General features: G+C 39.8%; 1 protein-coding gene across 3 annotated transcripts in view; it reads right to left on the bottom strand.

Moving 5' to 3' along the window:
* gas7b (growth arrest-specific 7b) overlaps window positions 1–23659 on the bottom strand; it is a 71475-nt gene that overhangs the window by 23551 nt on the left and 24265 nt on the right. For 2 of the 3 annotated variants that reach the window (XM_036526214.1, XM_036526230.1), the window contains exons 2-6: window positions 19188–19308; window positions 6806–6883; window positions 3118–3197; window positions 2947–2991; window positions 1753–1806 (exon numbers count right to left, since the gene is read on the bottom strand). In XM_036526214.1, the coding sequence (XP_036382107.1) occupies window positions 1753–1806; window positions 2947–2991; window positions 3118–3197; window positions 6806–6883; window positions 19188–19308 (378 nt within the window). The remainder of the gene's footprint in view (window positions 1–1752; window positions 1807–2946; window positions 2992–3117; window positions 3198–6805; window positions 6884–19187; window positions 19309–23659) is intronic. The other variant, XM_036526222.1, reaches the window with a different exon arrangement.

Here is a 23659-nt window from a genome sequence, read left to right as displayed (position 1 = left end):
TAAAGCTAAATATAAACTTGGCATTACTGATTCTGTATTGGATAAATGTTTTCAGCTGAACAAAACAGGACCAATTAAATATCATTCTATGGGAATCAGGGGCCCAAAGTTTCATGATTGCTCAGATTCATCTTTAATTTGGTTTTATGTCATATTTCATTGATTAGATTATCTTCTATTATCACTGTAAATGTGCATCTCCAGTAAATTAATGCAGACTGAAATTAAATCAGTTTGCATGCTGCAAACATGGACATTCGCTTTGTTCATTTCCATAGCATGTCATCATTAATCTCACTACAGCGCAAGCGCAACACCAGCACCGCTTCTTCCTTCTTTTGATAGTGGGTGATTTGGCCTTGAAAGCACCGATTTCTAGCTCAGATTACACCTCTGGCATTCGAGGTTCACAAGCTCCTTGGGGGAAGGGAGGAGTTCTGTCTTTTCTGAAGCACATAAGTGGAAGGAGAGGGCTGGGGGAAGGGGACTGTACCTATGGCCTCCACCATCAGCCCCTCACCCACAGATCCAGCTCCATTCCAGTCTATGTGAGCAAAACAAGAACAAATGCCCCTCATTACCAGCCCATTACATGACAAGTCACACCATCAATTTGAATAAAGGAAGATAATCCCTTTAAATGTAGCATAGGGTCGAAATCATTTATCTCTGCAGCTGGCAGCAAATAAAAATAGGATTCTTGATTGCGCATGTAGAGGAGTACACACAAGGTAGGTACTTCGAACCATTTATATTAGATTCATACTGCTGTTCACGTGACAACCACCCCCACATCCAACCTAAAAGACTCCTATAAAAATCCCCAAGATTAACACCACCAGCCCCTCACCATCTGACACTCAGAACAATTCCCAATCGGGGGTAAGCATTTTCAACGCAAGCATCTGAATTTCTTATTCTTATTACTGTTTCTCTCATTTCAGCATCCATTAATCAATAGTATCGCCTCTGTCTCCATGGAAACTGGGCATGCTGCTTCCCCCCTCACCCCAGTCCCCCCACATCTACGATTTCGCTCTAGTCAAAAGCCATGCTGACAGCTTCGGCAAGCCAGCAAGTGAGCAGGCAAGGATCACAGCACAAAAAAATTCCCCATTTTAGACAGAGGGTGCTCACATCTGTCTTCAGTGCAGTCTAAATTCATTTGAAGGAGTTATTCAACCCTGTCTTCCTCCCTTACAATTGCATTAAAAACCAATAAGGTACAAGCTAAATCATTGCAGCCATTAGAGAGTTATAAATGTCAGTTCATAACAAGCTGATACGTGTACTGCTGAATTATTAGATTCAAATCTTATGTAATATCCTGTTTTTTTTCACAGCACAGTTGTTGCTGTGTATTTCCAAGCATGTCATGTAGTGTTATTCACAAACAAATAGTGTGTGCTCTCTGATGCTCACAAAAGAGAAACAGAGACGTAAGTTACAAGGAGAGGAAAAACACACAAGCAACTGAAAACAGCAAGTCCTCTTTGCTTGCAAGTTAGAAAGCACTTTTGGACACTACGTGCACGGAACACAACAGTCATTACCTCTATCCCATTACCTCAAGAGAGACTGATCCTATTCAAAGTGCTATTCTGATTTTTGTTCATGCTTACTACTAGAGCAGTTTTACAATGGCTGTGATCATGCACTGTTCTGTTGTAATCTTCCTGAAACATGTTTTTTTTTTTTTCCCAGAGAGGGTCTGTCTGGAGTGGCATGTCCACAGCTGTTTTTGGTACTCACGGTAATTGTGGTCTCCTTGTTCTGTTTCCTGGTGGGTGAAGTGGAGCCAGGGCTCTGTGGGGAGAGACAAGACGCATCGTCAAAGCTGCCCTCCGTGTCAGACATGGCTGTGCTTTTTTTCCAGCAGTTTTTTTTTTTTGTGCGGTGAGGAGCAGCGCTCTACGAGGCTGTTTTGCGTCTTGTTGCTGCTGTTGCCGTGGCGAGCGGGGCTCTGCTCTTGGCGGCGGCGCGGCGCGGCTCGTGGCTATGAGTGTGCAGCGGGGTCGGCTGCGTTAAGCTGTCACCCAAGTCCTGAGGTAATCAGCGGTGAGAGAGAGTGGCAGCGGAGCCTTCCACATCCCCCCTCATCCATGCTATGCCCACTGGAGCAGCACATGGACTGTGTGTGGGGGGAAAGCAGGATTTATTTACACGCCATTCACCACACCTCCTCTCCCTCTAAAAACGAGAAAACAAAAAAAAAAAAAAGCAACAGAGAGGAAAGCAGGGAGAGGAGAAGGAAAGCTGGGTAGGGTTTTGTGTATACAGCAGAGTGATGATTACTCCAAAAGCTAATTACGATCTAGGGAATGCAGAGCAGCTGGAAGAGATTGTCTTTTTTTAACGTAAAAGATGACAAATGGATTAAAGAGAAGTCCCAGGTCTCTGTGGAAAATGTATGTGTTGTTTGCTGTGCGGTGAGGAGGATGTTTGGAGTGTTTATGTGCATGACTGCAGTCCTGTCATTGTCACCCACCTTTAATGACAGCATTAGATTAGGGTCAGATGGCTTTGTGGAGCTGCTGCCGGTAATCACCAGAGCTGGTGCTCAGAATTCATGAATTCATGCTCAAAGTCGGTTTAACAGATTTGTCTGTAATTGCTCATTACGTCTTGGATTCAGATATACAAGCGAGAGAAGTTACATAACATGAAACTGGATGATGTTCATTACATGAATATCACAGGCATCCAGATAATAAGGCCACATCAGAAATGTTGCCTCTACCTTTGTAATGAAAAGTAGGAACAAAGAAATGTCGAGGAAAAAAAAAAAGAAAAATAGACTGCTGCTGAATAGATAGATTGAACCGATTGATGTTAACGCATCACTGAGGTCTTCGGCTACTGCGCGAAGATCTCACATTATCATGCATATTCCACCCAGGGGGAATTCTGCTGGAGTACAAAGAAGCGCAGCCTGCAGGAACATACCATCAGAGGGAAACCGCTGCTGGACGGCTGGATTTCCAGAGATTCCTAGTTGGGGGGGGGGGGGGGGGGGTGGGGTTGAAAGGAAGTGGAACACGCTGAACTCTGTGTGCCATCCCAGTGTTTTACTGCTGCTGCACTCTGACTACAGATCCGCAGCACGGTCGCTCTTACCTGTTGGTCAGTGCTGGCCTTCCGCACGTGGGACAGGTCCAGATGGTGCGGGGGGCTTCCAGAGCTGTGGAATCCATTCACTGCAGGAGAGAGGAATGCAAGAAGGGGAAACACTGAGTACCACTGACAGATGATGGATGACACAGGCTGCAGGCGACTGGATGGTTCCAAATCCAATCTGAACTGGAACGGAACGTAATGACTGAACGTTAGCGTGAGCAGAGGGAGGGGCTGCTGAAATGGCAAATGAAGTGTGGCCTCCCTGTATCATTCAGGCGAATAATTGCACAAAATAATTGTATAAATCGATCATTTAGGACTGCTTGCCAAAGTCTCTGATGTATACATAACACACACGCTGGGTAAATGTTACATGTCTCTGCAAAAGCCTTTCTTCTCTAGCCTGGACTACTGAAACTCACACCAGGCTGGTCTTTCAACGATTCAGCTATTTCATATCCTCCAGAGCCATGCTGTGTGGCTGGTCCTCTCACTACCCACGTATTCCAGAGTCATCCCTCATCTCCTCTCCCTCCTCCCAGGCTCACATCATTGCCTGGGATCAACAACCACAGTCATTCTATACCGTGCCAATAACCACACATACTATACACAAACTAATCTCCAGACACATCCCTCTCGGAGCATTGTATATTTGTCCACGTTTAACTGGTAATCTAGTGGACCCTCCACACTCCACAGCTAAGGCCTGCTCATTCCCTTACCTCACCCTTCCCCTGAACCTTTGAACGCTCTCTTGTTTCAGAGTGCTGTATACTTGGTACAGTATTGTTTAGCTGAGTCTTAATTTAACTTCAAGTTAGGTATTGCTGTTTGTTAATGACCCATTGTAGTAAAAGTAGCTTGCAAATTCTATTTAAGTGTACATTGTTCCTGAAGTCAATCCTCTATGCTTGTCATTACAGCTTTGTTGAATAGTACACTCTTTAGGTTGGCCTTCATATCATTGCTTAATACAGAAATGACATTAATGATAATGTAATGTCGTTACTAACCAATATGCTATATTATGCTATGATTGTTTTTGTTTAGCAAAATGAGGCCATTAGTTGTCAAGGCAGTAATATAAACTAAAGAACATGGTGCCCAAGTGACATGAGGTACAGTGATATTACATAAGCTCCAGACTTTGTGGCAACACTGGCTGCAATGAATCATGAGGGCAGGTGACTGAAAGAGCATTAGGGCTCAGTTAACTAGCATTTTCTATGCTGCAAGGAGCACCTTCAGTGAGGGAAGACTGAAAGCACAGATCATAGCTCTGGGAGGTAGCGAGGGACAAATATGTGATCAAACAACCAATGAATACATGGAACAACCTGTATAAATCCTAAAATTGTAAAAGGATTCAAAACAGCCTGAATCTTTGGCTCATCCTCTGGCAAAGGAAACATTACAGAAGCAGATGATGTGCTTTTTTAATGGCAGCCAAAAGAACAGATAAACAAAGTCATATATCGTCACTGAAATTCCATCCTCAGATGTACAGACTCACTTCGAGCTGTTTGTATGCTCACCCAGTATGCAATGCCAACTATGAGCAATACTACAGCCAATCATACCAGGTGTTCTTTTCACTAGTATTTTCATATAAATCTGTATCCCACATGTAAGCATATAAGAGATTTTAAAAACAGCTACAAAAATTTAAACCAAAACAGTATCACATATAATCACATATATGTCTTTTTTGCAAGAATGATAGAGACATAAAATTGTAGGAGATAATGTCAGTAATTCTATTTGTTAAAATCAAAATTGATTTAAAATCAAACAGTTGTTATTTTGCAGGATGTGACCTTTGTAAATGTATCATACTATTCTGACATTATTTATCAGATGCAGACTGCAATAAGACTGGATAACGTTTGATTCCCTGGAAAACTCACATCACTTATATTTTTCAGTCATATCAAATAAGATAAATTTTCAAGCATGCTACTGAATAAATGTGAAATGTTCACATGAGACTTAAGTGAATTATTTCCAAAATACTCTTATTTCAGTTTTTCTCTGCAGATACAGTGCAAAGGGATACAGAGCCTTTTTCTACTGCAGTGTTATAAAGTTGATCAAAATGGTAACTATATTCCCATTAACAGTGACTCACTGTATAATGGTGAATATACTTAAGAATATTTGACTCTTATGGAATAGGTGACATTTTTTGCTCCAATAAGCAAAAAATGTCACCTCTTCTGTTGAGCTACAACCCAAGGTCCACTGCCCACAAGACCGCACCTAAATTTGTCAAACAATATTTTCCAGATATACTTTTGCCAGTTAGCTCTACAGCACAAGTAATCTCAACTCTTCATCCTCACTCTCTATCTCCATTAAGGCACACAAAATAAAAACACATTCATGACTAACAGACTGTATTGAGCCTTGAGGAAAATTTCCATATCCTACAGACATGCTCATTCTTTTCTCCTAATGATATAATAATTCCTGAAGGGATGTGTGCTGACATAATTTGTTTTATTAAGCCTGTGGATGAGGAATTGGATGGCACAGTAATACTACGCTATTGCAAAATTCTATTATCTGTTCAAATCGAGTAACATTGCCAACAAAAATAGCAGATCCTCTTTATCTTAGGATGTATTAGGATGGAGGCTGAAACCAAAGAAGGAACAAACTGCAGATGGCCTAATGGGCATATTGTATTAGAACCAATAAAAATTGATATTAAGAGCGATCATGATTATACTCATCAGTTGAAGAGGTATTGGGGCTATATGTCATTTTGGGGAGAAGGGGAGGGCGAGGATGGGGAAAGTACAGAAGTCTGGTATGTGTTCCTTCACTATCCAGTACACACCATGGATGCAGCCTTCAGTTGGGAGGTTCAGACCACAAGGTGCTGAGTGATCATGGGGCACAGCAGGGCATTAGTAGACATCAGTAATCTTAAAAATAATAATGCTTTCGATAACACCAGACAGCAGGTATTATTGAAGAGTACTGCAAAAGAGTGCTGAAGCTGAAAACAATGAGGGAGAATTACCCATTTTAAAAACTATAGTATGGAACCACAACACTGTGGTGCCATTCTTTTGCTGTTGCCTGTCTGAAAAGACTCATCCCCAGACAAAAGTAGCTGCTGTGTTCCAAACCATGGATAAAATTAACTACAGGAAGTCTGTAATCACAAGCCTCTGTGGAATTCTCTGCTGCTGCTATCACAGAGGAAGACAGTCATGAGGCAGCCGGTGAATTTGGGGTGGGTTTTCACAGTGTCACACCAGACCACAGTAAGGGCTCAGACAGACACCAAACAGGACGTGCCATGACACCCCCTTCCTGTTAGATTCTGTCACCGCTCCTGGTCCCCACCTTTGAGAACCTATTCCAAACATAGCAGGAAGGACATCTGGAATGGCAAGGAGTCAGAAGCATTTAACCTGTGTTTGACTCTGTGTGCAGATGATAAAACTTCCTCTTCACACTGAGGCAAAAACAGAAAATCTACTGAATATGAACCTCCAACCTGTGAAGCTGAGATTTGCCGAGAGTACCAGAGTAGGTATACTAATTCATTTTACCAAGACTAAAGTACATGGACACACCCTGATGAAATTATTCAGAGAACAGCATCCCATTCAACAGAATGACAGAGTAACTTAACCACACACTCAAAATGTGCATGGGAGCCATCTGTTACCTGTGGGCGTGGAGTTCTTTTGCCTCAGTGGGGTCTTTGGTGTCCCAGGAGCACTGGATGGCCGTTCCCATGTTGTTTCTAGAATGGCAACATGAAAAGAAAGGTCACCCATTAGGTAGATGCATTACGTCCTTGTCTCTTCAACCTTTAAAAAAGGTACTCTGCAACTCAGGTATGGTATAAATAAGTCTTCTCTGATACATTCAGCAGACAACCACCACATATGTTCCATGTATTCAAGGCCTGAAAGCTGAGGATAAGATTACAGTGAGCATACAGTAGCACCTACTGCATCACACTGAGATCATGTATTGGAAAACCTGATCAAATGTACCCTATTTGACTTGTTTAAAGAAGAGAAAAAGAAAGGATTAGAGTTGCGTGTCTGATAAAAAGCATTATAGAGTAATGGCTCCGTTTCACTTTGCTGCACTGCCAACTCCAATATACCGAACTGTCACTGTAATTATGGGCCCAATTTACCACTGTCTTCAAAGGAGAAGAACGGACGCTGAAATATGAGTGGTTTTGTTTTAGCTTCTCTTTTATGGCTGTGCTCAGATCATTCTTTTGAAAGGAAGGAGAGACTCAGCTCGCACTACGCGCTAGAGGCAGAGCTGCCAAAACGGGCCCGATCTGCTCCAATGACATGGATGGGGAAAACATTTGGCAGCCTGTTTCAGGCACTGAGAGGCTCTCAGACTTGCTGATATGCGGATGATCGGAAGGCATTCATTAAAAGTACTCTCACTCCAAGTCCCTGAGCGAGCTTCTCACGACACAACTTACACTAAGAGAGCAACTTAATCAGAGTAGAAGCCATTAAAAAAAGTAATTCATGGTACTTTAACAGCTGGAATGCCTGGACATATATCACTGTTTGCGTGTGTCTGCACATCTGTGGTTTCTCATAACAGGCAACTATACAGCTAGTAATCTTTATTTGCTGGTTGTGTGTTCAACGGAGGTACAAATTTTCCCTTAAATAACAGACATATAAAGAGCAGTGTCCTTGCAATACTTTGTACCCCTCAACTTAGAGTATAATAGAGGGCATTGTGCATTGACTGGAGACTAAAGAAATTGATGGGCAGCTCTTTGATTCACTACCCTTGAACTCTTTCCTTTGCTCAATCTGTGCAGTGAAAAAACTGGGCTGGGTTTCAACATGGGTCACCTTTTTGTGCTCTTTTCTATTTCAAATGGTTCATTTACACATGTTTTGATGCATTTACATTGAGACTGTGAGAATACAGTGAAAACAAAGTTGAAGACCAGGCTTTAAGAAAGCTTGTAACTGAAAAAAGAAAATACCATGATTAATTATTTCCTCTCTCAACAACAGAAAATAAAGATATAACAAAAAACTTTTTTTTTTTATGAATTACAGTATCGGTCAGAATCCCAGTTTAATTGATTCTATAAAAATTGGCTGGAGTTACTTGGAGCTGCTATCCTGATTTGTCTGACAGCCCTATGTGAAGAGAAAACACAGCTGTAACATCTATGCAAACCGCAGATGATGCAGCTGCATATCATCAAAGCATGGAGCATACTGTTGTGGTCATTTCAGTCTGCAAAATTTTAACAAATTATCTACAGCAAAGTCAAGTTTGTACATTCTGTATTACTAGCATCTTCATTCCAATTTGTTCCAACTGCAAAAAATGAAAATCACTTAAAAGTACAAAGATGTAATAGGCACATGGCCTTCTACACTCACTAATAGCACTTTTATTTGCTGTCACTGTTGACTAAACACATAAAATCAGCCATTTTACATTTTGTGGAAGTGCACAATATACTGAATTACAGCTTTACCTCCACATTAGCTTAACTACACCATTACTGAAGTTGCACTCAGTTTTTTTCTTTTTTTGAGTTGAGGTATACAACATGAAATATTTCACAATTGTTCTGTTATGACCAGATATTCAGCTCCAGAAATTCTTCCATCCTCCATATGGAGGTTTTGGTTGGGAATGGGAGTTTCTGGTCATTGCACTTCTAGCTTCAATAATGCCAGAGAGAATTTTCAGTGTGACATGCACTAGGCTGACTGTCTGCTCCACATATATAGAATCTGTGTTGTTAGTTTACATAATATATTCTGCAGTTTAGGAAGTTAGATATAGTGCAAATATTATGGTGTCATTGTACGTTAATTCATGCACACAGATCAGAATAGTAAAAGAGAGACAAATGGTGATTGGAGAATGCACACAATAAAGTTGTTATGATATTCCTAGTTGTAGCAACAGGTTTGGGCTAAAAATCCAAGTAACAAAATTCATGAATTCTTAATACCACACCATGAACGGTCACCTTATTTTAATAAGTAGGACTGGAAATAAACATGGTGGCATTGGCTTTGGCTTTTGTGTGCAGTAAGTACACCTGAGGTTTTCATTTGTGGTTAAGTGATACTGAAAATTGTTTCTCTTTTCACAGAAGCAGACATTTTGATTTTACTTTTTCCTTAATGCATTAATTGAAAGTCATTATACTTACCCTGAACTCATATAAATGAGAGAAAACCAGCTTCATTGTTTGACAGAAAGATATAGAAATGGATTGAAGAACATTCAGAAAGAAATCTTCTGAAGAAATCACAAAAGACTTCATTCTTTTGAATGCTGACTTACATATTTTGTCTTAGATTTCACACATGCATACTGGCCGGGCACCTCCTTAGTTTTGTTTTTCAGTTGTGATGGGGACATATTTCCAATGGCTAGGTTTCAGGAACAGAGGAGAGCAGCCATTTATTCTCCGCAGGGCTGTAATCTTTTCCATCTTCTTCTCATCAGCTTCTTTTATTTTTTTTTTCGCCAAGGCTTTCTTTGCCTCCCAGACCAAATCATAAACACTACTGTGTGTTCTCCTCTGGAAGCTAATAAACAAGCAATGATCATATTTCATCCTCGACAAACTCCTCCCAGAATTTGAAAAAAATTCAGCAATGAGCCGAAGATAAAGAAGAAAATGTAACAAGTTAATACCCTTTATAAATTTGCACATTGTAAAGCATGCACATTTTGAAGGACATAGACATGTATATGTGCATATAAATGCATTTATTGTGTCTCACCTTCATCTTAGTATGAGTCTTTAATTTTCCACTAAGCACTAAAAAATCTTTTAATTTTTTTTTTTTTTTTTTTTTTGTCCAGCTCTATGGTTGTGAAAGTTGCATACCAACCCCAGAATGCATTTCACATTAAAATTGAGATGAGGCTCCACCTACCTCACAATGCCTACTAGGTACTGAGGTCTGACAGCAGCAATGTTAAAGGGACTGGCCAAAAAAGACTATAAATGGTCCAAGATAACTACCTAAACATCCTTTAATGGGTCATATTGAGATTGTAAAAAATAATAACTTCATTAATAGCTCATGTATCCACTCACTTTCTTCTTCCTGGAACAATGAAATGCACTGTGCTGATGCCAGTCAAGTAGAAACTCAGTAGTGGCAAAAGAGTTCTCTGCTTCTAAAATGATTTTGTGCACTTAATCCTAATGCCAAAATATCCAAAAGGTAACACGAACATACAGTTATTCCGAGGTTTAGCAGCCATTTGAAAAGTCTGTGCCACAAATCCATTAAGAATGTGCTCTGCTTTTTACACACCCCTCTCTCACACATACACATGCTCTAACAGCTACAAACACACTCTGTGAAACGAAGTGAATATTTTCTCTCTCATGCACAAACTTACACACTTTCAAACTTTCAAACTCCCACAGCTTGTAAACTACAGTAACTGGCTAAAACTGTCTACCTATTATAATCTTGACATTGTATTGAATATTATGGTTTTCCAATTACTAAATAAAGCAGCTAAACTGTAAAATAACTGTAACTGTAAAATAAAAGGTTAATGCTGCAAGGTAATATTGCATATAAGCTTAGGTAAGTGGCTGTAAGACATCATATGTAGTGATGGGCAGTCTCCTAAACCCACAGTGAAATTGGTTTAAAATAAGACTTAACTTCAAATACTTTAGAATACGGACTATATAATTATTTGTCAACAAGAACTTCGGTATCAGCTAAACTGATACCTTCCTTTTTTCAGAAGTTTTTCAGAGGATGTCCTTCATGAACTTTTCGTTAGAATCACAGCTAGATTTTAACACTCTTGTGTTGCTACCAGCTAGGTAGGTAATGTCTGACTGTCAGATCTCTGCTCTTTTCACTCCTCAGTTAAACCGTTACTGTGCACCCTTTCATCATATTTATACATTGTGATAGGGTTTTCACAGAATAGAATCACACACACTGATGTGGTTAAATCAAGGTCAAATTCTCTCAAATTAATTTCTACATAGCAACTGGCATATTTTGATAGGTGTGTTTACTAACTACTCTGACACCTGTTGGTGGCTGTGAGATTTTCATATTTCACCTGTTTTTTATGCATAGATGAAATGGAATGGAAGGAATTGCGATGGATGCATATAAAAATATCAAGGCAATTTCTTAAAGATAGGCCATTACTTTCAACACCATAGATTTGCTTCAAACATATTTGACACACCTGTATAAGTGCATTTTTTCAGGTGTCTGTTGACATACTAATCAGGTTTACTGAAATTATCAAGAGTACTAACTATACTGTATATTTATACTACTGTATAAATGGATAACATTGTAAAGAACTGTAACCTATGTTAGTCGCTTTGGATAAAAGCATCTGCTAAATGAATAAATGTAAATGTAAATACACTCTGTTGACATGGGTCAGATTTTCATTCTGGTGGAAAGCGCACCACCAGAAATGCACTCAAAATTTGAGAACGTCTCTGTAAGAATGCAAGATATGACCACTTGGAATTTGAGAAAAATATATGGATATAAACCAATATGAATACTGTATGAGAAATAGGGTCTCTGAAGGAGCACGTCAACAATAAAAGTCTTAATTTTCTCTGGGTTGAAAACAGATTCCTGTAAGTGTTGTTACTGGTGTTGAGATGACAGTATGGATCATGGGAAACTTTTACTGCGGCAGAGTGAATTAAAGACAGCCACACAGAAACTACAGGCCTCCCTAGGCCCCTCTCTCTGACAGTTTCCCTGCAGTAAGAACAGAAGTTATAGGGCAGCTGCTGTAGTCCCAGGAGAGACCAGGGAAACAACACACTATGGCTATGGTACAAGGCCACAAGTACTATGAGATGGTTCATAATGCTTTAAATAACTGATTTACTTAGACATCTATGTCAGTGAGCCAAAACACAAAGAAAACACGTCATTAATGGACTAGTTTTAGAACAGTTCACACAGTCTAATGGGTTTACACAGCATAACCAATTACTGCATTATAAAAATTCACAAAATTGATGAATCTGTGATTATACATTGAAGCAAACTTCTATTGAGCTATTCTTCTAATTAATTAACTTTTAAAAAATCATAAAAATGGATTATTTTAGCTGTGATAATGCTATACTCCTAGTAAGCTTAAATCTTGAACTATTTGACATTTCATTATTGAAACATTTGTGATAAAGTAAGTAGGAACTGGCCTTTGTTTACTAGAATACTGTATGCAGCCATCACAGAGGAACTGGTTACCAGGCAACTGCTACCAGAGGTACCAATCCAATTATATCAAAACCAATTAGTAAAGGGATACAATGGCTTTTGCAAAAATGTTCTCATGGGTTTGTTTGTCCCTCTATACTGTTTTTGGGTTGATTTTTTACATTTCTGATGTAACATTTAAAATGTTATCAATCTGCGGGAGGGAAGAGGGAAGCAGTTTTCTAAAAGACACATGATTTTCCCTACCCTACAAGATCTACAATGAATATTAAACGAGAGAATTATGGATGACGCATAATGGCCTACTTAAGTTTATAAAGAACTTCATCTTTTATTTATTACCATATGATGCACTTCCCCGATTGAATTGCCTTCCAAGTTATCTACCTTCTGTTCTCATTTGTATCAATTAGCTAACTGTCTATTCATGCCACTTCAGATCTCAACACAGGCCATGAGACCAGAATAAAATGTGCTTCCATCATTTCACAACAGGATATCCTTGTGAGTTGGTATGGTAATTTCCCCTGTGAAACTGTTACTGAGAAACAAAATAGCACTGGCATATTCCACTCAGTATATACGTAGGTATTTCAACACTATGACATTTAGGAGGTGTTGTCAGTTTTATTACCTAGTTCTTGTAAAAATGACAGCTTCTTTCATTAACATGAAAAGAAAACCGCATTCACAGCTATAGGTGACAAAACTTTTTTTTAACCAAGCCGACATTCTATACAACATATAGAAGGAAGAACATTGTATCCAGAGGTACAATTACATATATTACTTTAATGCGGGAAATAAAAATGCCAAATGCTACATCCTTCTGAACCAGTGCTTCTCCTGAGTTCTGGGTATAACATAAGGGAAATTATATGTTTCTATCAATTTTACACACAATGATTTCAGAACTATTTTGAAATCTTAGCAATTAACAAAGCAACCAGTTTAGATACCACACATTCTTTAAAAGGCATATCCAGAACTTCTGATCCGCCCTAAGGTGAGCAGTAGGATTGCTAAATTTTGGGATTAGGTTTGGGGAGTCAGCACCTAAAGTCATCTTCAAGAAAACTGTTTACAGCATTGCTTTGTTTTGATTGCTTAAGAACTGTTTTGATTGTTGCCATAGGGAAGACACTGACAGCCATTGCTGAAACACACTGACAGCTCTTTATGACAACACCAGCCATGCACATTCAATTCCTGACAAGAAAGCACCTGATGTTCACACATGTGGAGGAATTGTGGGGAAAAAAAAAAAAAAAACGTTCTCTTTGCAGCTTCTCTGAATCACTTTGGGACTGTGAACATATAGGATGCTGCTTTATTTCCCTTTGTCTGTACTGATTAGCTGCTCAATTAGACATGGCACACCATGATGAACCTATGGACAGGATAATACACTCTCAAGCATTCACCACAAATATACGCACCAGCCTCCAACTAATCCATCTACTAAAAGAAATTTACCTTCTCCGAAGCCATGACCAGTGCACCTCCTATCTGCTGGAATACAATGCTCACTCAAGACTCCAACCCCAACCCCCCATCCCCCCCTATCCCCAACCCCCCCCATCCCCCCCCCCGGACTCATTCCTAACCCCCAAAGCCCCTGAAGACATGGCACACGTTCAAGAATTCAGACAGCAACAGTCTATTACTCCAATACAGCCACAGTGGGCTCATAAGAACCTGTTTTATTCACCAAAGGGCATGTTGATGCTGTGATTCAATAAGAGCACAATCGCTGCTTGTTTTCAGCTTTCCCATAGGGCCAGTTCTACTTCACCCCCCTCCTGTATATGCGGCAAGTGTTTATTTACTGTGCACAGATCTTGTTCTAAAAACTGTATTTTCATTGAAAACGTATGTTACTAAAAAATTAATGTTTCGCCACAGGTGCACTACAATGTTTTATATTTCATCTCGTGCTGAAGATACGTAAGTTAGGCAATAAAAACAAACTGATGTAAGATAAAAAAAGATGTTTCCTGTTTTCAATGCATCCTGCTAGTTTCAGAGTGTTACTGTGGTAATATTTAAATAACTTGATGTTCATAGAAAAGCAGTCATTTCTTAATATGCAATGCAATTCAACAGACCTTTCTTGAAACATTATGACACGGTTAGCTTCCATCAAGGAAGTCAATGCGAGGTATTCCCGAGTCCAAACTGATCCTGCTTACTTCTCTAACTCTGCAACTATTCTGTTTGCGTCTGCTAGCGGAAAACACTGCACAGCGTGGGGCTCACCAATCAAAACCGCGCCCAGCTGCAGTCAGGTCTGATTGTCTACCAACAGGAATCAGAGCAACAGGGTATCTTGATAGACATCAAAAATAATTCTCCTCTCTGCTTTTTAACACAGATGCTGATTGAGAAGCTCATCAGTGTGCAGCGATCCTGTGCACAGGCACTGTGAACAGCTCATAGAGACAAGGCTCTGATGGCCACAAGGGACTGCTGCTCTGTTGTATAGAACAGAGGAGTAGGTGTTATACTCATGGCCATTATTTTAGCAGACTAGGAGCAGAGTTCAGCTCATCACATGATGGGGTATTAAGCTTCCCTAGGGTCCTATATATTGGGGACATGTGTATTTGTTCTGTCAGCAACTACAGGTGTTTATTTGGCATAGCCATTGAAGGGGGTAACCCCAGCAGGAAGATCAGGGTAGCAACGGCTGCATAACCCTGCAAAGCAAACAGGAACCCTGACAGAGAGACTTAACACAGGGACAGCACACTCCCACACATGACTGGTTACCAAGGCAATGAAAAAACATAACAAACTCAGTCCTATCATAATGAACTTAAACACATAAATGCAAGGCCTAAGAAATGACATGGCTAAAAACACAATAGCCTCAGATAAGTGCATTTACAAAAAAAAAAAATACAATTATAATGTTTCATACTTTTTACCTGGGGTTTAAGATGCTAGTTGTCTGTTTCAGCTGTACTGGATTTTTTTCATAGTTGATAAGTGTCTGTGTCCTTGTGTGTATATGCACACATGTGTATGTATGCGTGCCTGCATGTTCCTTTATGTGAGAACAAGTTTGCATGATTGATTGTGTTTACAGTGTGTACCTGTAGTGAACAGGTTTTAGATGGAAAAAGCCATGACGATCACGGCAAGAAGAAATATTTTCTTTGGAAATCAAAGAGATGTGATGGTTGTGGTAATGGTTAACAGCCAACATCAGAGAAATGCTGTTATTTTAACCTGAATGATTAGAGCCGTAACAGCACAGTACACCATCATTTTTCAGTTATAAAGCTGCTTCTGTGTATTCAAACTACAGCAGGCAAACTGAGAGGGAGCATTTCCTCTTCCACTTTCAGTCTCACCAGCTGGGCCTTCTCCAGTGAAGAATCAAATCACTTTGAAAAAACTCAGTTTCACTCAAAGCATTCCAGCGTTGCTAGGGTCATGCTGTTTATTTTTGGGAAGGGATCTGATAGGTTAAATGGGAGGACTGCAATTAGATTTGACAAAGTCTGCGTGATATTCACCCATGTAATTGAGTTTGATTTGTTTTCTCCCATTCACAATAACAATTGAAGCAAACTGTGTTGAGTGTAATCTAATGCTAGTGGAACAGCTAGGCCTGTTAGGGCCTTATTTTGGGTGTAGCCTCAGGCTTTATTTAGAAATGCACTCATGGCCACATCCAGTTCGCTAGAACCATACACCTCTTCAAAGGAATATTTCAAACCCATGATGCCATAGATGTGTGCTGAGCTTTCTCCATCCGTGGGCCGTTCTGGTGTGGCTTAAAATATTATATATAATATCTGTTTTTTAAGAGGTAGCCAGGATGTGACAATCATAGTGCAATAACATGGATATTAAAAACCTTGACAACTCCACTGTGGAAGGAAAAGTCAAAAAAATGAAATCACATGGTGTTGATGCAGGTAAATAAAAGTATGTAAGCAAAATAATTTAACAAAAGGAATGGTCAAAGAAAGTAGTAAACATTAGAATTACAGGGTGCCCATCGTTTCCTTAAGTTTTCACATTTTTGCAAAGAAAATGGTAATGGTCCGTTTGCCAATGAACAGCAAATGCCCTCTTGCCGTGTTTTGCATACTGTAGGCCATGTAGGTCAGCCACTATATAAATATATAAAATAATCTAAAATCGTGAAAGACAACTAAAATGTTCTATCTTGGTAGGCTGACTTCTGGGTTACACACATGCATCATTGGATATAAATATATGTTTGTACAGTATGCATATCGCTATATGTATGTGTGAAAGTATGTATGTATGTATGTATTTAACTTCAAGTGTAAGCCTAAGTTATCTGTTTTAGCAACACATTAATACAAGATGACATTTCTTTCATCACCTAGCCAAAGATCAAAAACTAACATCTGCTAAGTTCCATTATTATCCCCTCTATTACCCCCATCTTTATAACAGTTTTTATCTATTTCAAGAAATCTGCTTTAGCAATACGCCATATGTAGCCAATTGCATAATTAGGCTACATATTTATAATTCATATTAATTCATTATTAATTCATTATAATTCATAAAAAACATCAGACTATGGAATCTGGATCGGTACATGGATCGGTAATATCAGTCCGATATCCGATGAGTGGATTAAGTCAGTATCGGCACCCGATGCCGATATTGGATTGGATCGGTCCCAACTCTATCAATAATAAAATCATGTTTTTGCCAACTATTTATCACATGATTATTCTGTATTTTACATGTAAGACATCAGCACACACAAACAGGAATACAACTGTAAAAACTGGTCATTTAAGCCTTGAAAATTAAGTATATCATTTGTATAGTACATATACTTTCACTCATTACCTTTAAATAAAGTGGAACAGAAACTTGCTCTAAAACAAAACAATATCCATATTGGACTTTTTTTCTGCTTGAAAAACTTAAAAGTTAAAATTGCACAGAGTGAAGTCATATTGTTCCGAAATAACATTTTTTTTACTCGAGAGAATGAATTACATTTTTCTTCTTAAAGGATGGTTTTTGTTCCTATTTAGGGATATGAAGTAAAACGGATGGTACTGTAGGAATTAAGCTCTCATTTCAAATGAACATATACTATACATGAAGGTCTTAGGCTGTCAGTGGCCCAAACATGAGGTTTCTGTAACTCTAGCGCTCTGCCTTCCAGCCACCTGCTAAACCATCTCCATAAAAGACTAAATTCTATCCATCCTTTCCTCAAATCAGACTTGGCTACATCCTGAAAATTACATGTGCAAGCAGTAACTTTAATGCTAGTTCAGTGCTGAAAATGGAAAACATCCCTGCCTTGATTCTTTCAACTCATGTTCTGATTGCCCACTCTCAAACTAACTGGGCATGTGTGCTGCCATGCCAGAAAGTGCACTGAAAAACGTGAAGTAAACAACCCTCTTCACCCTCAATGTACATCCACTAATTAAAAAATCCCATTAAAATATTTGCCCACTCTGAAAGCTTCTTACAAATGGATGTCAGCCCTCAGACTCCTCTGTGCTACCCTGGTAGATATGAAAGCATACTGCTCTGCCCCCTGAGCGAGGCCTCAGATGGACAGAATGCTAATTGTCTGATAGCAGCTTCTGAACACAATGCTTGAACAAGTGGAGATGGCGGTGATGGGCCTCAGATCTGCTCAGGCCCGGCAGTACCAGCCAAACCCGTCTGCACTCTGCTGCTGCTGGGGGACAATAGCCCATTAGAACGGTTCAGATCAATCCAGACAGCCCTTTCCTCACAGGCTGTGCAGTGCAAGACACCATCGGTCTAACATTCCCTGTCTTCTGCAGACAAAGCGAATCTCGAGTTCTGAAAACTGAAAGTCAGTACAACGGGTAGCACACTATGAAATAAATGTTTCACCACTTTTAAAATTATCATCATAGGAATTATCCTCTCTCAGTATCTCTTGTGATGTCATATTCCTGCTGCTGTTCCTTTTGCAAAAAGACAATGTTAATATTTATTCCAAGATTTGTGGATGACAAAAGTCTATTTGCTCCCTGCATTTAAAAATGTAGGTAATTGGTCCATTATTACCACGGTAAGTACAGTTATGTTCTTTGTAGTTTCATTTCACAAGAATCCAGTATATCTTGAAGCTCTTCTTTTTTTTTACTTTCTACAAGTTATAATCTGGACAAAACATCACATCTCGCTTTGTGGGTTTGACTGTATGTCTGGTGAGCATAGCGTAACTTTGGCTTTTGTCTCACAATATCTGATGTTCAGAGTTATAATAGATGGAAAACAAAACAAAGCAAAATGTCATAAGTATGTGGCAGATATTGGCACACAAAACATATCACCCTAAAATGCATTCTTCAGCAAAAGGTGTGTTTGTGAGGGAAGCATGTAAAGTGGGTGCAACCCTAAACATGACTTACTTCTATAATTTGAGGACTTCCTCACTATGTGCACAGTAGAATCTTTTTTAAAATCTTAATAATACTAACTCTAAAGTGCATGTTTATTTCTATTTATTTACAAAAGCCACAGAACAAAAATGAATGCCATCAGTTCCCTATTCTAAAGGAAACAGGGAAAAGCAGGATGCTATACATGTCCTTGAGTTTCCCAAAAGTATGCCTGACTTTCCATTTTACGCTTATCAGGAAAGTTATCGATACAATCAGTGATACTGATGAAAGGACAAAATCTGCTTAAGTGATAAAAATGATGAAAGACACAGATAGGACAGGGACTCTACCCTTATATCAAGCTCATTTGTTTGACCACCACTTAGCTGATTTATTCATGAACAGTTCTGTTAGGCATTTTGGACGGAGTGTATGCTCTGCTTACCGTTGTTTGCAGTGTTGACGTAGTACCTACGCCCCTGGGGTGACATGTAGCTCTTCCAGCCTGGCGGGAGAGGGTTTCTGCCCAGCTCATCACCTGGCAGGGGGCTTGAGGATGCCTGTCTCTGTCAAACAAAAGAGAACATGGCTATCAGGGCTATGGATCACTTCATGAAATGTGCATTTCAAGATAAGAGACAATGTTGCTGTCTATCCCATCCCCTGGAGCCAAAAGAGAGGAGAAAATGGGTCAAAATGGAGGCCTTATCAAAAGTCTGCTTTCCATAGCCTTTTACTATGAAATGTGTAGTTATCATCATCATCATCTTTATAATGCTGATCATATTTTTATGAGCTGATAAGCAATTAAGCCTTTAGTAAAGTACCACACTGAATCTGAGTATGGTTATACATACCATGGCACTATTGTCTGGGTTGTGAATAATACTTTTAAGACAGAATTTGATTTGACAGAATGTGGCAAAATAGTCAACATGGTTGTGATAAAACTCAAGTTCAAGTTACTTTATCCTATCAGCAATCACCTTTACAGTATTAGCATGTGTTGAAACACAGTCACAGAGTCAAACAGGTTTGTGGGCAGAGATAACTCTGCATAAGCACATTCTGTGGAGGCTTGGAAGAAAGTGTGAAGCCACTGCAACTGTAAGCAATTAGCCACATGAAACTACATCTCAACATCAGCTCTAACTATTGCAAGATATTCTGAAATGTTATTATTGTGGGGTTTTGGAAACATGGCTAAAATTCCATTTCAGTTGTGGATTTATATTGAGTCTGATTACTGTGATTTGAGATCGGCTGTAATTAGGAGGCAAACTTTATTCAGCTGCATCGGTGATTCAGGAGAGCATCAATCTAATGCAATGCATAATTTACTGGTGACCATCTGCTGTTTAAAATGTATTACTGTAGGGTTTCTGCATGTTTGTTTTCTCCCAAAAACAATAAAATAAGGCTGACATTCTTAGATGGGTGACAGCTAATGAAGTATGTGGTCAATGATGCAGAGTGGAATAGTACATACATACTATTGAATGATCTTGAAAGTACACTGTCTACACGATTAAATGCAGGTTTTTCTGGCATCTGAAGCTGATTTTATCCCTTGAAAAAAGGAGGGTTAAATAAACACTAAATAAACTTACAGATGAACAGAATCAAGAGAACAGCAAAAACGATAATAATCTTTATTTCCTGGACCACAAACTGAGCGGGGACCAATGTGAGTATTACATTTCCCTCACACCCAAAGACTGGAATTGGACTGGAACACAACATGGCTGTTGATCTATTCTAAATCCACTTCAGACCCTTGCCATTTAAAACGCCCAAATCCTGTACCTCTGTCTCAGCGCTATTTTGAGCCTGATATTGTGAGGACACAGTGCCAAAACAATCTGGTAGCTTTCCGTAAGGGACATTATGCTATAAGGGTGTGGAATTCCACATTGTCAGCTAAATATCACAATCTGATCAGACCGCACTGTGAAGATATTGTGCCCTGCACAAGCTCAGAGTGTGGCCGACAATGAGGGTTTGATTAAGTGACCACAGGGACAGGCAGTGGCAGAGACTCAGACCCTGTGGCCTAGACCATGTGTGAATCACTATTTCAGTAGGCTCTAACTCACTGCATATCAAAACACAGAGAGCAGTACCTCACAATAACAGTCACCGTGGGAATCGCTGTGGTAAGCATTTAAGTTATGAGGAGTGTTTTAAAGTCTATCTGAGATGTTACTGGGAGCCAATGGAGCAATTGTAAGGCTGAGGGCGTGTAACCACTGGTTTGCCTTCTTTTAACAGTTCTCATTTCACTGAACATGCTGAATAGACATATGAGTAAAGTATTATATATATGCTCTCTGCAGTGGGGCTACACAGCACTGGGCAAAGACCGTATTAATGAATTATTTATATACACTATATGGCCAGGTCAGGTATGTGGACACCTGACCATCACACCCATATGAGCTTATTGGACATCCCATTCCAAAACCATGGGCATTAATATGGAGTTGCCCCTCCCTTTGCAGCTATAACAGCCTCCACTCTTCTGGGAAGGCTTTCCACAAGATTTTTTTGGGAATTTGTGCCCATTCAGCTAAAAGAGCATTTGTGAGGTCAGGCACTGATGTTGGACGAGAAGGTCTGGCTTGCAATCGACGTTCTAATTCATCCCAAAGGTGTTCAATGGGGTTGAGGTCAGGGCTCTGTGCAGGCCACTGGAGTTCCTCCACACCAAACTCGTCAAACCATGTCTTCATGGACGGTGGTTTGTGCATGGGGCACAGTCATGTAGGAGCAGGAAAGGGCCTTCTCCAAACTGTTGCCACAAAGTTGGAAGCATACAATTGTCTGAAATGTCTCTGTATGGTGTAGCATTAATGTTACCCTTCACTGGAACTAAGGGGCCTAGCCCAAACCCTGAAAAACAGCCCCAGACCATCATCCCTTCTCCACCAAACTTTACAGAAGGCACTGTGCATTCTGGTAGGTAGCACTCTCCTAGCATCTGCTGAACCCAGATTCGTCCATCAGGCTGCCAGATAGTGAAACATGATTCATCACTCCAGAGAACGCGTTTCCACTGCTCCAGAGTCCAGTGGCGGTGTGCTTTGCACCACTCCAGCCGTCACTTGACATTGCACGTAGTGATGTTGGGCTTGTGTGCAGCTGCTTGGCCATGGAAACTCATTTCATGAATCTCCTGACACACAGTTCTTGTGCTGATGTTTCAGCCAGAGACAGTTTGGAACTCTATAGTGAGTGATTCAACAGAGGATAGGCGGTTTTTATGTGCTACGCGCTTCAGCACTCGGTGGCCCCACTCTGTAAGTTTGCGTCTACCGCTTGTGGTCTACCGCTTCGTGGCTGAGCTGTTGTTGCTCCTAGACACTTCCACTTGACAATAATAGCACTTACAGTTGCCCAGGCCGATCTAGCACAGCAGAAATTTTGCAAACTCTCTTGTGGCAAAGATGGCATCCTATGACAGTGCCACATGTAAAGTCACTGAGCTCTCCAGTACGACCCATTCTACTTCCAAGGTTTGTCTATGGAGATTGCATGGCTATGTGCTTGATTTTATGCACCTGTTAGCAATCGGTGTGGCTGAAACACCTGAACTCAATAATTAGGAGGGGTGTCCACATACCTTTGGCCATATAGTGTATGTGTCAAACATGAGGCAGGTGTTAAGGCTAACCCTAAGATTCCTGAACTTGGTGGAAAAATCAAACTGGACATCATCCGTAACAAGTTTTGAACAGTCTGACTTTCACTGGCTGGAGATGAACAGTCTGTCAGAACAGAACTTCTGTCTTGTCACTTTTTTAGTTACAGAGAATTTTGGGTCATTCAGGTTTTTTATACCTGTGTTGCAGTTTGTAAGAATGGAAAGTACTACAGCTGTGTTCACTGAACAACAACAAATACATGAAAACTAACACCACGCTTAATACATTCCCTAATGATAGTGTATACTTTGGATGCTAAAGTGGAGTGATCCAAACACAGAACCCAGAGGCACTCCAGACATACTTTAACTGTACCAAGAAAGTAGAGCACAGCATACAAACCTAAAAAAAATAATTTGCTTAGTGAAACCATTTATATTAGACAGGATTGACATTTTGTTTCCCCTACAATAGAATACCAATGTAAGCCCAACACTGAAAATAAAACGCATTATCAGAAACAAATATTCAAGGGAAACACTGAAAGCTATTCATGCTTTGAATTAAAGTGCTATGTGTAACTATTCTCACAGCAGGGACTGAATGCACGATATTAGCAAATGCATAGCAGAGCGTTCTCGACGAGAGACACAATTAGCTCACAGCACAAAAACCCAGATCCCGCCAATGGGAGATTAATCCAACTCATGCACTGACTCCTGGGGGTGTCTGTAGCTAACTCACATACAATCTATATGCAACTCTCGTACTCCAACTACTCTCTGTGTAAGAGTATGATCTTCTGTTGTTCAGCATAGGCTACAAAATGCATCATTTATTTATGTGAATGTTTCACAGTGTGGTGCTATTGGTGATATTGACACTGCAGTCAAAATGTTGAAAAACATCCTCCTCAGCATGGTCTATCAATGATTTCTCTACATTGTTTCCTTCTTCCATGTGAGCCAGATCAATATTTTGCAAAGTTAAGTTAAATAAATTACTGAAATATCCTTTGCTTGTGAATCTTGATTTCACTGTACAGACATAAATGATCAATTTTGCACTGACAGTAATGATTGATAGCCATAATTCTTACTGATGATCCATCGTGAGAGATTATATTAATCAATGAGAAATGAAGCACATACCACAACTTTGAAAACTATCAACCTATTTCTCTCATGATAATTCCACAAATGAGCTGGGTGTACTGCATCACAAGGTATAATGGACCCCGTACAAACATACTTTTCTGCAATGGGCATATATT

The sequence above is a fragment of the Megalops cyprinoides genome, chromosome 1 (genome assembly GCF_013368585.1).
Source record: "Megalops cyprinoides isolate fMegCyp1 chromosome 1, fMegCyp1.pri, whole genome shotgun sequence".
Lineage (NCBI taxonomy): Eukaryota > Metazoa > Chordata > Actinopteri > Elopiformes > Megalopidae > Megalops > Megalops cyprinoides.
This window is presented reverse-complemented; position numbering and strand designations above follow the sequence as displayed.